The sequence below is a fragment of the Physeter macrocephalus genome, chromosome 10, assembly GCF_002837175.3.
Source record: "Physeter macrocephalus isolate SW-GA chromosome 10, ASM283717v5, whole genome shotgun sequence".
Classification (NCBI taxonomy): Eukaryota; Metazoa; Chordata; class Mammalia; order Artiodactyla; family Physeteridae; genus Physeter; species Physeter macrocephalus.
Window position 1 is genome coordinate 25,835,768 of NC_041223.1, and position 12,466 is coordinate 25,848,233.

The 12,466-nt window shown below is 47.9% G+C and overlaps 1 protein-coding gene across 1 annotated transcript; it reads right to left on the bottom strand.

Moving 5' to 3' along the window:
• Nucleotides 1-5,862: 5,862 nt before the first annotated feature.
• On the bottom strand, nucleotides 5,863-11,627 carry HEBP2 (heme binding protein 2). The gene is made up of 4 exons (XM_024122693.2): nucleotides 11,458-11,627; nucleotides 10,749-10,884; nucleotides 9,828-10,008; nucleotides 5,863-6,411 (listed from the first exon to the last, which is right to left on the bottom strand). The coding sequence occupies exons 1-4, from the start codon at nucleotides 11,554-11,556 to the stop codon at nucleotides 6,213-6,215; spliced, it is 615 nt and encodes a 204-aa protein (XP_023978461.1). The 5' UTR covers nucleotides 11,557-11,627; the 3' UTR covers nucleotides 5,863-6,212.
• Nucleotides 11,628-12,466: the final 839 nt, after the last annotated feature.

Here is a 12,466-nt window from a genome sequence, read left to right on the forward strand (position 1 = left end):
GATTATATATAAAGAATTACCCTTATTGGTTACCCTCTCTCTTTTGCCCCTAGGGATGCCATGTTCTAGTAACTACCTCCGTAAGACTTCACAGGTCAGGCCCCCTTGGCTGCCATTTTGACTTTGGTGTTTAATACAATTTACGCACCCTTACTTTTGTGGTTAGCACTGCCACCTGGGCTCTGCAAGGTCTCGTCATCACCCACATGGCTCTCAGCAAGCCAGGTCCCACCCCAGCCTTTCCAGCCAGCCCAGCCTGCAGAGGAGACCCTCCACAGAGTCCTTGGTGATGCTTACACCTCTCTCACCAGTGCGTTCCCGCTGGCCTTGGTAAATGATGGCTCCTCTGGGCCTTCTCGCGGAACACAATGTCTATGGACTGAATTGTGCCAACCCCAAATGTATATGTTGAAGCCCTAGCCCCCAAGGTGATGGTATTTGGAGACGGGCCTTTGGGAGATAATTAGGTTTAGGTGAGGTCATGAGAGTGGAGTCCACAAGGTAGGATTAGTGTCCTTACGAGAAGAGAAAGAGACCAGAGCTTCCCTTCCCTCTCCATCACGTGAGGATACAGGAAGAAGATGGCTATTTACAAGCCAGGAGGTGGGCCCTCACCAGGCACTGATTTGGCCAGCACCTTGGTCTTGGAATTCCCAGCCTTCCGAACTGTGAGAAATACATTGCTCTTGTTTAAGCCGCTCAGTCTGTGGTATTCTGTTATGGCAGCCCCAACAGACTACGACAAAAACCCTCCGATGGGCCTTGTTGCCGCCTATGATATACCCATTCCAGCATGCCCCTTCCGTGAGCCTTTTCAGTACTTCCTCTATTACCTCTTCCATCAGTTCAGGCATTTCAACATTTCTATCACTTTTTCAGGCCACTAGGAGCATCCCTAAAGCAGTGAGTTTGCTGTATCCCCTGGAGTTCTACTCATGGTGTTAACTCCTGTAGCCAGAGCAATAGCCCCAAGTCAATAAGCTTCCTTTATCCAGTCTTGTGTCCTGGCACCTTTGACTGAGCACCTTCAGAACCTAGTCCCTAGGGTACTCTCCTGGCCCCTGCCAGTACCCGTTGGCTAGGCTATGCGGCAACCTTTGCACATCGTCCATCTCTTCCTTCATCAGGCCCAGCCTGGCCTCTGCCAGGTTATGCTGTGACTTAACCTTGGGTAAATGCCTGATAGTCGGGAGACGGGGTGGGGACAGCTCCTAGAGGCACCTGTTGCCTTATGGGGGAAGACCTCTATATTGTCTTTCCTCATATTAGGGCAGGAGGAGGGAGAGAGGGTAGTTCTAGCTCTTAATGGGGTGAAGGGTGGGCCTCTTCCACAGGCCCAGAATGTTCAGAAACTTCTAGGGAGTCAAAACTGTTGGGGGCATCCGCCAGATGTCCCCATTTCATGTTCCACGTTTGGTCCTGACCTTGACACGGCAGATCGGGCTTGGTTGAGCATCTGTTGGTGGTTATTCCTTTTACCATCCAGTTCTTATGCTGGCCTTCTGCGTGAGGTGAGGACTTCTTAGCAAGGTATGAAAGAGGCTCTGGCCCTCACGTGTAGTTTTACATTCTTTGTTAACTGACCTCAGCTTTTCATTATCCACCTGCGGGACAACAATCCAACTCAGTAACAACCATTCAAGTCTATTGTCCTTGTACTCAATATCCACCCCACTCCTAACTTTTGAAGCTCCTGAATCATTCACCAGTCACTGCATTCCTTTTCACCAGTAAGCTATTCCATTTAAGGGATTAATAACTGGACAGCCTCGTGCCCTGAGCTGTGTATGTACGGCCTGTCCACAGGGATGGGGAACTCATAACCAGCCAGGGAGTGCATGACCCAGTCCCCAAAATGCTTACTGCCCACAATCTTGGGGACACACTGTGTTACCAGCTGTGCCATTTCGATGCTGGGACAGAGTTGGGAGTACAAAAGATGTATGGTGATGTCATACCAATGAAAGGAAAAAGGAAAAACAAGATTGGGCAGGGGAGCTGTCAGACTGCAACACAGATCTGACACTTTCTACGAGCCTGCCAGGGAGCTCTGGAGCAAAGACTGTTTATAGGAAGGGTCCCGAGTCGGACAGAAATGGCTCGGTCTTTGTACCACCAGCTTGCTCAGTCCTTGGCTGAAAGATGCCAGTAAAAAAGCATGCCATCAGCTCCTCCTGCCTCGCTCCATTGTAGGCTAGGTACCCCCCTGAAAATAGTGTGTCCTTATCTTGAAATCTGCAGTGGATCCTGAAGAAAGTCACAGCTGGAGACCTCGGCTAACCACACCCCTCACAGCTGGGCAGCAGTCCTTTCATGAAGGTGGATCTGAGTGGCATGGCCCCACCCCGTGCTTGCCGGCCGTGACTCCAAATCCCAGAAAAGGTATGCCCATTCTTTGGCCACAATCAGAAATAAGTACCAGAAGTGATTGATGACAGCTTCGCTTCAGTAACCTCACCTCTGAACCAGGCTCCTAGATCACGCTCATTAGCAGAGACCCTGCCTGGTAACCGCACCGCCACAACTAAAGCTCAATCAGTTCCTAAGTGACTCTGAAAGTCCGCTAATCCTTGAACTCTGCACTTCCAGAAACTCTGTACAAGTCTGCGTTTTCTTTGTCCAGAGAGGCCGTGTCCTGCAAGCACAGCGCTCCCTGCTCAGCAAGCAGTATGTGCAGCTTTGTCCTGGATACTGAAGGGGGCTTCTTCCTTTGACACGTCACCTCTGCTCCAAAGGCTTCCCCCGCCCCCAGGCTGTCATCTGAGTGGCTCCTTCTCATGACTCCGATCTCACGTGTCTCTTCCTCGGGGAGGCCTGGCCTGCCCGCCCACGTGACAGCCACTGCACTCGGCCCAGCCACACCCTAACCCACTGCCCCGTTGGTATTTGCACTCTCGCTCTCCAGAACGTACACTCCACAAGCACAGGGGCCCTGCCTGTGCTGCTCACTGTTATATTCTCAGCTGGAAGGTGGACTGAGTAGGCGAGTGGAAGACGTGGGTGGGTTTGATGGGTACAGCCACTGATGGGCGCATTTCTGCCCGTCACCATAGCCCAGCCCCTGGAATAGTGTGCAGAGCCTGCGACCCAGGAGGGACTCCATAATGCTTCTTGAAGAATGAATGAAAATAAATGGCATTCCAGTGAAATATTTAGGAGGAAAAGCAAGATTTTTAGAGGGTTAAGTGATGACTAGAAAGGAATGAATGAATGCACTCAGTTTAAAGAATCATTTTCAGGCTTTTAAAAACGTGAAAAATTGACATACACGTAGACTAACGTGGAGGGGTGTGTGGGAAGCACAGTGGTGGTGGCGGAGGGGTGTTGCCCACCTTAAATCCCTGTCATGGCCCCTGAGATACCGCCTCACAGCCTAGAGCTCCAAGGAAGCCTCTGGACAACTCTTTCCAGAGAAACTGGATAATCAAGGCAAGGGAGAAATGGGAATGATTGTCCTATGTAAGGGTCTAGGGGGAACTAGGGTTTTATTCTGGGGAGCGGGGAGGATCAGGCCAAATCAGAGCCTGTTGGTAAGCAGAGCGATTGGAGCATGTTGGCAGGGAGAGCCTGAAGACGGGAGAAGGCCTGATTGATGGAGCATGAATCAGACCAATAGGAAAGGTGGATGGTTTAGCCTAGGAAAGGAATCTAGACAGGAATTTCCTATTGATAAGAGAAGAAAAATCTCAATAGAAATGTTGAGGGATATTTTGTAGCCAGTGCCAGCCACATAATCAAAATAACGGATTCATTGCTGTGAGAAATACTCTCTGGTCTGGATTAATCGAGGGCTGAAAAATGTTTTAGTTTATGATTTATGGACCAGGAGGGGAAAATGGGATACCTTGGACTGAATAGTACAAAATCGCTTTTTTATGGAACATGTTTCAGATTACAACTAAATCTTGGCAATCAGACATATGCTCTTCTCATCTAAAATGGAAGTTACTGCATAAGAGAGGTCTATTTGTATAGGACTATGGAGTAAATATATAAATATTTACCTCATACCAGTAGAGGCGAGTACTGTGGACTTTCATCAGTAGGAGGGCTAGAAGGTGACCCACAGTTGGTTTTGGTAAATGAGCTAAGAAAGAAATGTAATTTCTTTTTGGCAAACACACAAATGCAAAGAATGAAAAAATAATCAATGCAAGCAAATACCTTTGGAAAATAATTGCCTAAGACTTAAAAAATTATATCCATATAATAATTTCAAAACCGGAAACCTAGCTTGTTTTGATCAAAAATTATAATCAGGGCTTCCCTGGTGGCGCAGTAGTTGAGAGTCCGCCTGCCAGTGCAGGGGACGCGGGTTCGTGCCCCGGTCCGGGAAGATCCCACATGCCGCGGAGCGGCTGGGCCCGTGAGCCATGGCCGCTGAGCCTGCGCGTCCGGAGCCTATGCTCCGCAACGGGAGAGGCCACAACGGTGAGAGACCCGCGTACCGGAAAAAAAAAAAAAAAAAAAAAAAAATTATAATCTAAAAGGTATCTCTGAAGTCATAATCGTGTTGATTATGCATGCATGAAAGGCAAGAAGGACCCCCCAACACAGTCCTAGCCCACTGATGGCCTGAGAAAGCTGCACTCTAGAACACTGACTGCCAGTGGGCAAGTGGTTAACAGTCTGGACCCGGGAGTCCGACTGCCTGGGATGGAATCGGCCTCTGCCCTTACGGCTCCAGCTGGGGGCAAGTTACCTTACATCTCTGTGCCTCAGTGTCCTCATCTGTGAAATGGAGATGACACAAGGTGGCACACAGGGTTGTTCTGAGGGTCGGCTGTGGGAATTCAGGTGAAATGCTTAGAAAGCTACACCCAGAAGGCAATCCATAAATGTTAGCTATGGAAACCATTAACTGTAGGTACGTTGGTCTAGTGTACCCAGGTTAGGGACATGAATTTTAAGAGATACCATATAGGGCTTCCCTGGTGGCACAGTGGTTGAGAATCCGCCTGCCGATGCAGGGGACACGGGTTCGTGCCCCGGTCTGGGAAGATCCCATATGCCGCGGAGCGGCTGGGCCCGTGAGCCATGGCCGCTAAGCCTGCGCGTCTGGAGCCTGCGCTCCGCAACGGGAGGGACCACAACAGTGAGAGGCCCTTGTACCGCCCAAAAAAAAAAAAAAAAAAGAGATACCGTATAATGTTGGGGCTGCAGGGACCTTGAGCATCCTCCGGCCCCACCCTTTCATCCACTGGATACCCAAATCTGCCACATAAGTGATCACGTGCCTGCTTGAACACACACAATGATGAAAACGGGAAGTAATGTCATTCGTGGGGCAGATTTACCTATTGGGAAGTCACAGAGCTCCAAGCTGCTTTTCTCCTTCGTGTCTACAACCATCATCCACTAGGAGCCCACAGTAAAGCTATGACCTTCCCATGACAGGCTTCCACATATCTGACTGACACTCTTCTCCAGGACAAGCGCGTTCCAATACAATTAGGTCCAAATGTCAACCTCTTTGATTTTGCAGCAAACCCCTCTTTGAATACTGAATCATTTTTATATACTGATTCAGTATATAAAAATACTGCATAAAATACTTCAAAAATTCAAGTGAATTGTTAAAGTCTATGTTTGTATACATTTCTGCAGAAAAAGCATGCCTCTCTTGAGTATCAAAATAAAATAGGAAGTCCCTAACTTCATACATTTATTTTTTTGTCACGGAATATTAGCAACACTTTTGAGTACTGTGAGAGCTTTTCTTGTGTGGTGGGGGCAGCGGGCAGATAGCAAAGAGGGCTCGGCAGAAAAAGTAACAGTGGCAGCTGCAAAAGACACTTTGATTTTTGTTTCCAACTGAACTTGAGTTCTCTAGGCTTGACGGCCTTGTAGTTCCACACAGGATAAACTTTAACATTTTTATTGATAATATCTGGAGGAGGTAACATCCAACGGACACAAATCCAAGTAGAAATAAGGCAACATGATTGTGATACAGTGAAGAAGGGGGAAGTAACATGACGTTTCCCTGGAGCCTCACAGAAATAAAGATCGATTTACATGTTTATAGAATACTGTCCCCTGTTATCTGTGTATCTAAAGCTTCAAGCATTAAAAAGGCACAGTGGAAATAAGCTCAATTCATAGTAGTACTCTCAGGTAGAGACACTAGACACATTTTGCTTATGGGTAATGTCGACGTCTATGTTAAACAGAAGTTTTGCCCCCGGCAATGGACCTTCCTTCTCATTTTTTCATTCCCTTTCTTTGGAGGGTTCTTTTTTCTGAATCAACCACACTTCGTTTTTTCTATCGAGCAATTTGAAAGGACTGTTGTAGCCTGCGGTGTAGTAAACCTTTTCATCGAAAACTTTTCCTTCTTCCCTCAAAATGCTTGCTAATGTCAAGAGTTGTTCTTGATTCTTTTGGGCACTAGAGAATCCATCGAAAGACCTACAAAGGAGAAAGTAAATGACCATAAATGATTTTAATACTGATGTGAATATCAGTCTAAGAAGACAAGTGGGAGCTGATACAAGGAAACCTGGATGGAGTGTGGTTTCAAAGCTCCTCCCTCTTGGCAGCTGAACTGACTGTTTCCTTCCTCTGGTTCCCAGGCTCAGCGTGACCTCACACGCACTGAGGGGACCCAGGAGGAGGCAATACGTCCCAGCTGTTGGGCAGATTTGGAAGTTAGGCCATCTTGTGCTCTAACTCTGTGCTTCTCAAGCTCTACTGTGCATGCGAGTCACCTGGGAAAACGCAGGTTCAGGAGGCCTGGGCTGGGGCCCGAGAGCCTGCATTTCCAACGGTCTCCTGTACTGCTGACGCTCCTGGTCAGAGAGCCACACTGAATCCCCCTTAGCAGCCTCCCTTTCAGTCCTTCCATTTTCTATCGAACATTTCCCCTTTCTTTTTCTCCTTAGAAAAAGGGCAGGCACTGTATTACAGATGAACATAAGTTTTGACCCTATATGGAAGAGATGGACATTTTGGCAGCTCTGTACGGTCTGAGAAAAGCTTTAACAGAGACAGAATCAAAGTGCTTGGGAACACTGAGGATATGATTACATCGGGGCAAGGTGCGTCTCTGAGTTGGGTCTGGAATGGAGGATAGTTTTGCCGGGCAGAGAAAGGAGCGGGGGGATAAGAAAAGAACAAAAGTCCAGAAATACAAACCAATTTCACAGTGAGGCATAAAATGAGGTCAGAAAGGTGAGTCAGGACTTCCCTGGTGGCGCAGTGGTTGAGAATCCGCCTGCCAAGGCAGGGGACACGGGTTCGAGCCCTGGTCCGGGAAGATCCCACGTGCCGCGGAGCAACTAAGCCCGTGCGCCACAGCTACTGAGCCTGTCCTCTAGAGCCCGTGAGCCACAACTACTGAGCCCACATGCCACAACTACTGAGCCCACGTGCCTAGAGCCCGTGCTCCGCAACAAGAGAAGCCACCGCAATGAGAAGACCGTGCACCACAACGAAGAGTAGCCCCCCCGCTCGCCGCAACTAGAGAAAGCCTGCATGCAGCAACGAAGACCCAACGCAGCCAAAAATAAATTAATTAATTAATTTAAAAAAAAAAAAAAGAAAGGTGAGTCAGAGCTGGAAGGAGGAACCTTGTACATCATCCTAAGGCCTTTTGAGATTATTCCAAAGGATGCTGGAAAAGCAGAAAAGTAACTTGATTAGATCTGGGTAAGAATATAGGCAGAGAGATGGAAACTACGCTGGAGAGAAGGGGCCAGTTAGGAGGTTGCTAAGAGGATGGGGAGGAAAAGACAGTCAAAAGATTTGCATAAAAAGTGGGAAAATAGAAGTTTAAGTGTAGATTTTAAAGTATATAAACAAAAATACCCTGAGATTAAATCATGACAGCACACCGACCTAGCTGAGTTGCTGAAATGTAAACATGATGAATTTGAAGGTTGAGAATAGGAAAAACAGACACAAAAACATTCCTAATATGCCTTCTTTAGCATAAGGTTTATTATCGATGTGCCAGTGGAGAAGATCATTCCTACCGTTCTTCAGATAAGATGTAAGGTCTCGAGGGTACGAACCAGGCCCGTTCTGTTCAACAATGTCTACCAGGCACCTAGTCATTCCTGGCATGCGGTACCTTTTAAATCCCAGTTGAATAAGCAGAGGAATCTGTGTATGCACATGTATATAAAATAAAACGTTGAAGATAAATTGATAAAACTGTTCTACAATTTCCATCATGTTGACTGATGATGATAATTCTGAACCATGCGTTAGGAAACATTTCTGCTCCTAAATTTATTATTTATTTCCTTAAGGAATGTTCCGCCTAAAGGGAATCTGTTTCAGATTCCACTTCTTCCTTGAAATCAAATCTTGAGCCTCTTACTTAGAAATCATCTTTTGTACTCTGAATACACGTTGTTCTACAATGATCTATCCACGGCTTTATTTAGGACACAGACATATACTGAGCCTCCCCCAACACTCCTGCCTCACCAGGAGCCGAAGGATATGGGCAGAGTAACGCGTTGCTATATTCTTGAGGAAGTTACAGTCTATCAGTAGGTCATTAGAATTTAGAATCATAGCAGCGAGTGGCTGGCTGACTGGAGAAACTGAGGAAGGCATCACAGACAAGGTACCAATTGACCTAAGTCCTGAAGGATGAAAGTAGGCTCTCCAGGAAGAGAAGAAAGAGGGAGCTGGAGCTGGTAGTAATATCATGCTCATGTTCTAAGTATTTTAGGTAAATTAACTCATCTGATCTTCATGGCCACCCTGTGAGATAGTAGGTAGGTACTGTGATTAGACACATTTTACAGATGAGATTTTTGGCCAGGAAAGTCTCAGTAACTTGCCTAAGGTCAAAGGTACAGAGATGTGGAGGAACTCGGCCTACTCAGTGAAGGGCGGGAGGTGGGGGGAGGAGTTGTCAGGGAGGCAGGTTGGGCCGCCTGTTGCAGGTGATGCAGGTGATGCGTACCCTGAACGGTCTGAATGTCATGCGGAAGCGAGAGGAAGCCAACAGATTTTTAAACACAGTAACAGGTTGGGGTTTTGTTGCTGTCGTTGTGAGAACGATCGAGGTTCCAGGGTGGAGGGCCAGGGAGAGGAGACTGGTGGGCAGAGAGAACAGCTGGGAGGCTCTTGAAGTGGAACCTGAGACTGAAAAACGTCGGAGTATCTGGTGAGTGTCAGGCATGTGCCGAGCCCCGGGGTAGCAAAGAGGACTTAGCTGCGGTCCCTGTAAGGTGAGGGCCCGACGAAGTAACAGTGGGGAGGAAGGGAACGGAATCACGACCCTTTCTGAGGCCAACGGGCCAGATTCAGGGGCTGAGTGTGCTGCCGATGGCTACGACGGTCCTTGCTGGGGAGGCCGGCAGGCTGATTAGTCGCTTTACTGAGACAGGCACTGTAAGGTCAGAGTAAGGAACCAGTAGACCAACCAACAGAGGCAGTCACTGCGGGAAGCAGCTGCCATCCTTTGGGCTGGGGCAACAAAGGGAAGAGTTTGAGGCTATCAGAAACTATGAGTTGAGAGGAGGGGTACCATGCATTGTTTTAAGCTACTTTTCTCCAAATTTAACTAGAGGGCAGGTAAGGACAGTCTTTTGCTTTTGTGGGGGAAGGTCCGGTGTATGATTTGTATTGTGTCTTATCTGTGGAAGGTGAGCATCAGCCTTCTCATTAAATGTATTCGTTATTTCTTGTAAAGGACCCTTAGTTAACGTATAAAACTAAGTCACTAGGAAAACACCACAAAATGCATTAGACCTGTTTCTATGAAAGGGGGAAAAGCATAGGAGCTAAGCTGCACAGGAGCTAAACTATGAGTGCCCGCAAGTAAAACCAACAGTCAGAAAGGCTATAAATTATCTACCACTTACCGTACAAACACTGTCATTTCAGCTCTGTCTTCAATGAAGACATCTGACTCTGAAGGCCTGGGGGGATCAGATTGCTGTTCAGAGGGGATATACAGGGAAATGGTAATGGTAGACTCGCTAAAAGGACCTGAACCGGGCTCCACGTAGCTTGTCACTGGAGCTGTCATCTTTATTTTCATCTCTGTGCCACAAAAAATATATATTTAAATGCAAAGGAGACCGTGAAAGCAGATTTAGTGTATTTAAGACTACATTTAAAAACTTATTTTTTGACCTGAGTTTCTTGATTTACTTGACATAAATATTTAACCTTGAAGATAATTTTCATCTTTAAAAAAAAAATAAGGGCAAAATGACAATTATCCACTGCCCACATTAAACACTTTCTGTATTATTATATTTTTCATTAATACATTCCATAGTTTTAGGGATAGAAGGGGAAATGAGAGATCACATAGTCCAGTTCATTCTTTACTTTTACAATTCAGAAACAGAGGTCCCATTGGCTAAGTGACCTGCTAAAACATAAATAGCATGAGAGCCAAACCAGAAGATATATCTTGACACCCCGGATCTTGTGTTCTTTGACCCTTCCTGCCTCCTAATGTCTCTTACCCTACCAGTCACCAAATTACCTCAGAGCATTAGCCATGAAAAGGCCTTAATGCTAGTTACACAGAGGCCCAGTTCATCCAGCAGAATCACAAGCAAGGAGAACAGAGGCTAAAAAGCACTGCCCAGTACTACACTCCTCTAGACGCCTCGGCTCCTGAGCAGAGTCCTCCTCTTCAAACATTAAGTCTTTGATGATCTGGTTATTTTTCTATTCTAAAAGGTATTTATTCAATCAGCGAAAACCCAATAAGCCAGGGCACTCAACCACAATACAGTGTGTATAATTACAAGGTAAACTGCCTTCACCTTTCTCATTTTTGCCTTGAATGTAGCTGTTCAGCCTTGTGAAGCCAGTCTGCATGGCCGAATCCCAGTCCATAGACTCAACCGAAGTGCTGACCCACTTCGCAGGTCCGTAGTGTCGGATCTCATAACTTCCAGGCTAAGATGGAACAGGGGGAACTTGGGGAAGCAATTCTAAGAAGGCAGAACGTGAGATGCAACAGTACAGGTGCCTTGATCTCGCGTCCACCTGGGACGGCCAGTTCAGGGGCTGCGCTCCCCTGGGGCCCGGCCGGAGGTTCTGGCTTCCCAGCACCGGGCAGGGCTCCTCCCCCGCGGCTCCCATTTTTGGATTAGAGACGCCGGCGGCCTCTGCCCCACAAGCAGGGGTAGGGAGAGTCGGCTCAATTCGGGTTAAAAGCAAGCAACTGTTCCGCCCCCGCCCGGAGGGTCCCATCGCAGGTTTTGGGACGTGGTCGATTTTTTTTTTTTTTTTTTAACCGCAAAGAAATTGAGATGTGGCCAGTATCTGGGGGTAGTAACTACGGCTTACCGACCGCATCTTCCCGTTTGTGCAGGAATGGAGCTAGGGACTCTGACCATTTTTTAAAATGTGCTTTTAAGTTAAACCTGTGGGACCCTCCGGCCGCACTGAAGATCACCTCGAGGACAGCCCCACGCTGCCCACCCCCGCCCCCGGCCCTCACCCTTCGCGCCCGCGGGTGGAGCCTACCTGGGGACCCGCGTCCTCCGGGGCTTCCCAGCCCGGCGTCTCCGCGAGGGCCTCCGAGCCCTCGGCTGCCCCGGGATCGGGCTCCAGCACCTCGGCCATAGGCGGCGCCGACACTCCGGGAAAGAGGCCGGCGAGCTGCGCCGGAAGGGGGCCACTCGGGACCGCCCAGCCTGCGTGTCCCCGAGTCCCCGCCCCGTAGACGCCCGGCCCCCTCTACACACTGCGGGAGCCCCGAGTCCGCGGGGCACTGCGGGGCCCAGGCCGGGAGGGGGCGCTGCGACCGCGATCCCAAACCTGGCCGGCCGCTCCCCTGCGGGTCCCCCAGGAGACCAGATGGCAGGGTCTGCTTGGCCAGGCTTTCTTTGGGGGGGTTTCTCCCGCCACCACCCTTGTTTCTTTTTTTTTTTTAACTTCTTTATTGGAGTATAATTGCTTTACAGTGTTGTGTTAGTTTCTTCTGTATAACAAAGTGAATCAGCTATATGCATAGGTATATCTCCATATCCCCTCCCTCTTCTGTCTCCCTCCCACCCTCCCTATCCCACCCCTCTAGGTGGTTACAAAGCACCCAGCTGTTCTTCCTGTGCCATGCAGCTGCTTCCCACTAGCTATCTATTTTAAATTTGGTAGTATATATATGTCCATGCTACTCTCTTACTTCATCCCAGCTTACCCTTCCCCTGCCTGTGCCCTCAAGTCCATTCTCTACATCTGTGTCTTTATTCCTGTCCTGCCCCTAGGTTCATCAGAACCCTTTTTTTTTTTAGATTCCATATATATGAGTTAGCATACGGTATTTGTTTTTGTCTTTCTGACTTACTTCACTCTGTATGACAGACTCTAGGTCCATCCACCTCATCAAAAATAACTCAATTTCGTTTCTTTTTATGACTGAGTAATATTCCATTGTATATATTTGCCACATCTTCTTTATCCGTTCATCTGTCGATGGACACTTAGGTTGCTTCCGTGTCCTGGCTATTGTAAATAGTGCTGCAATGAACACTGT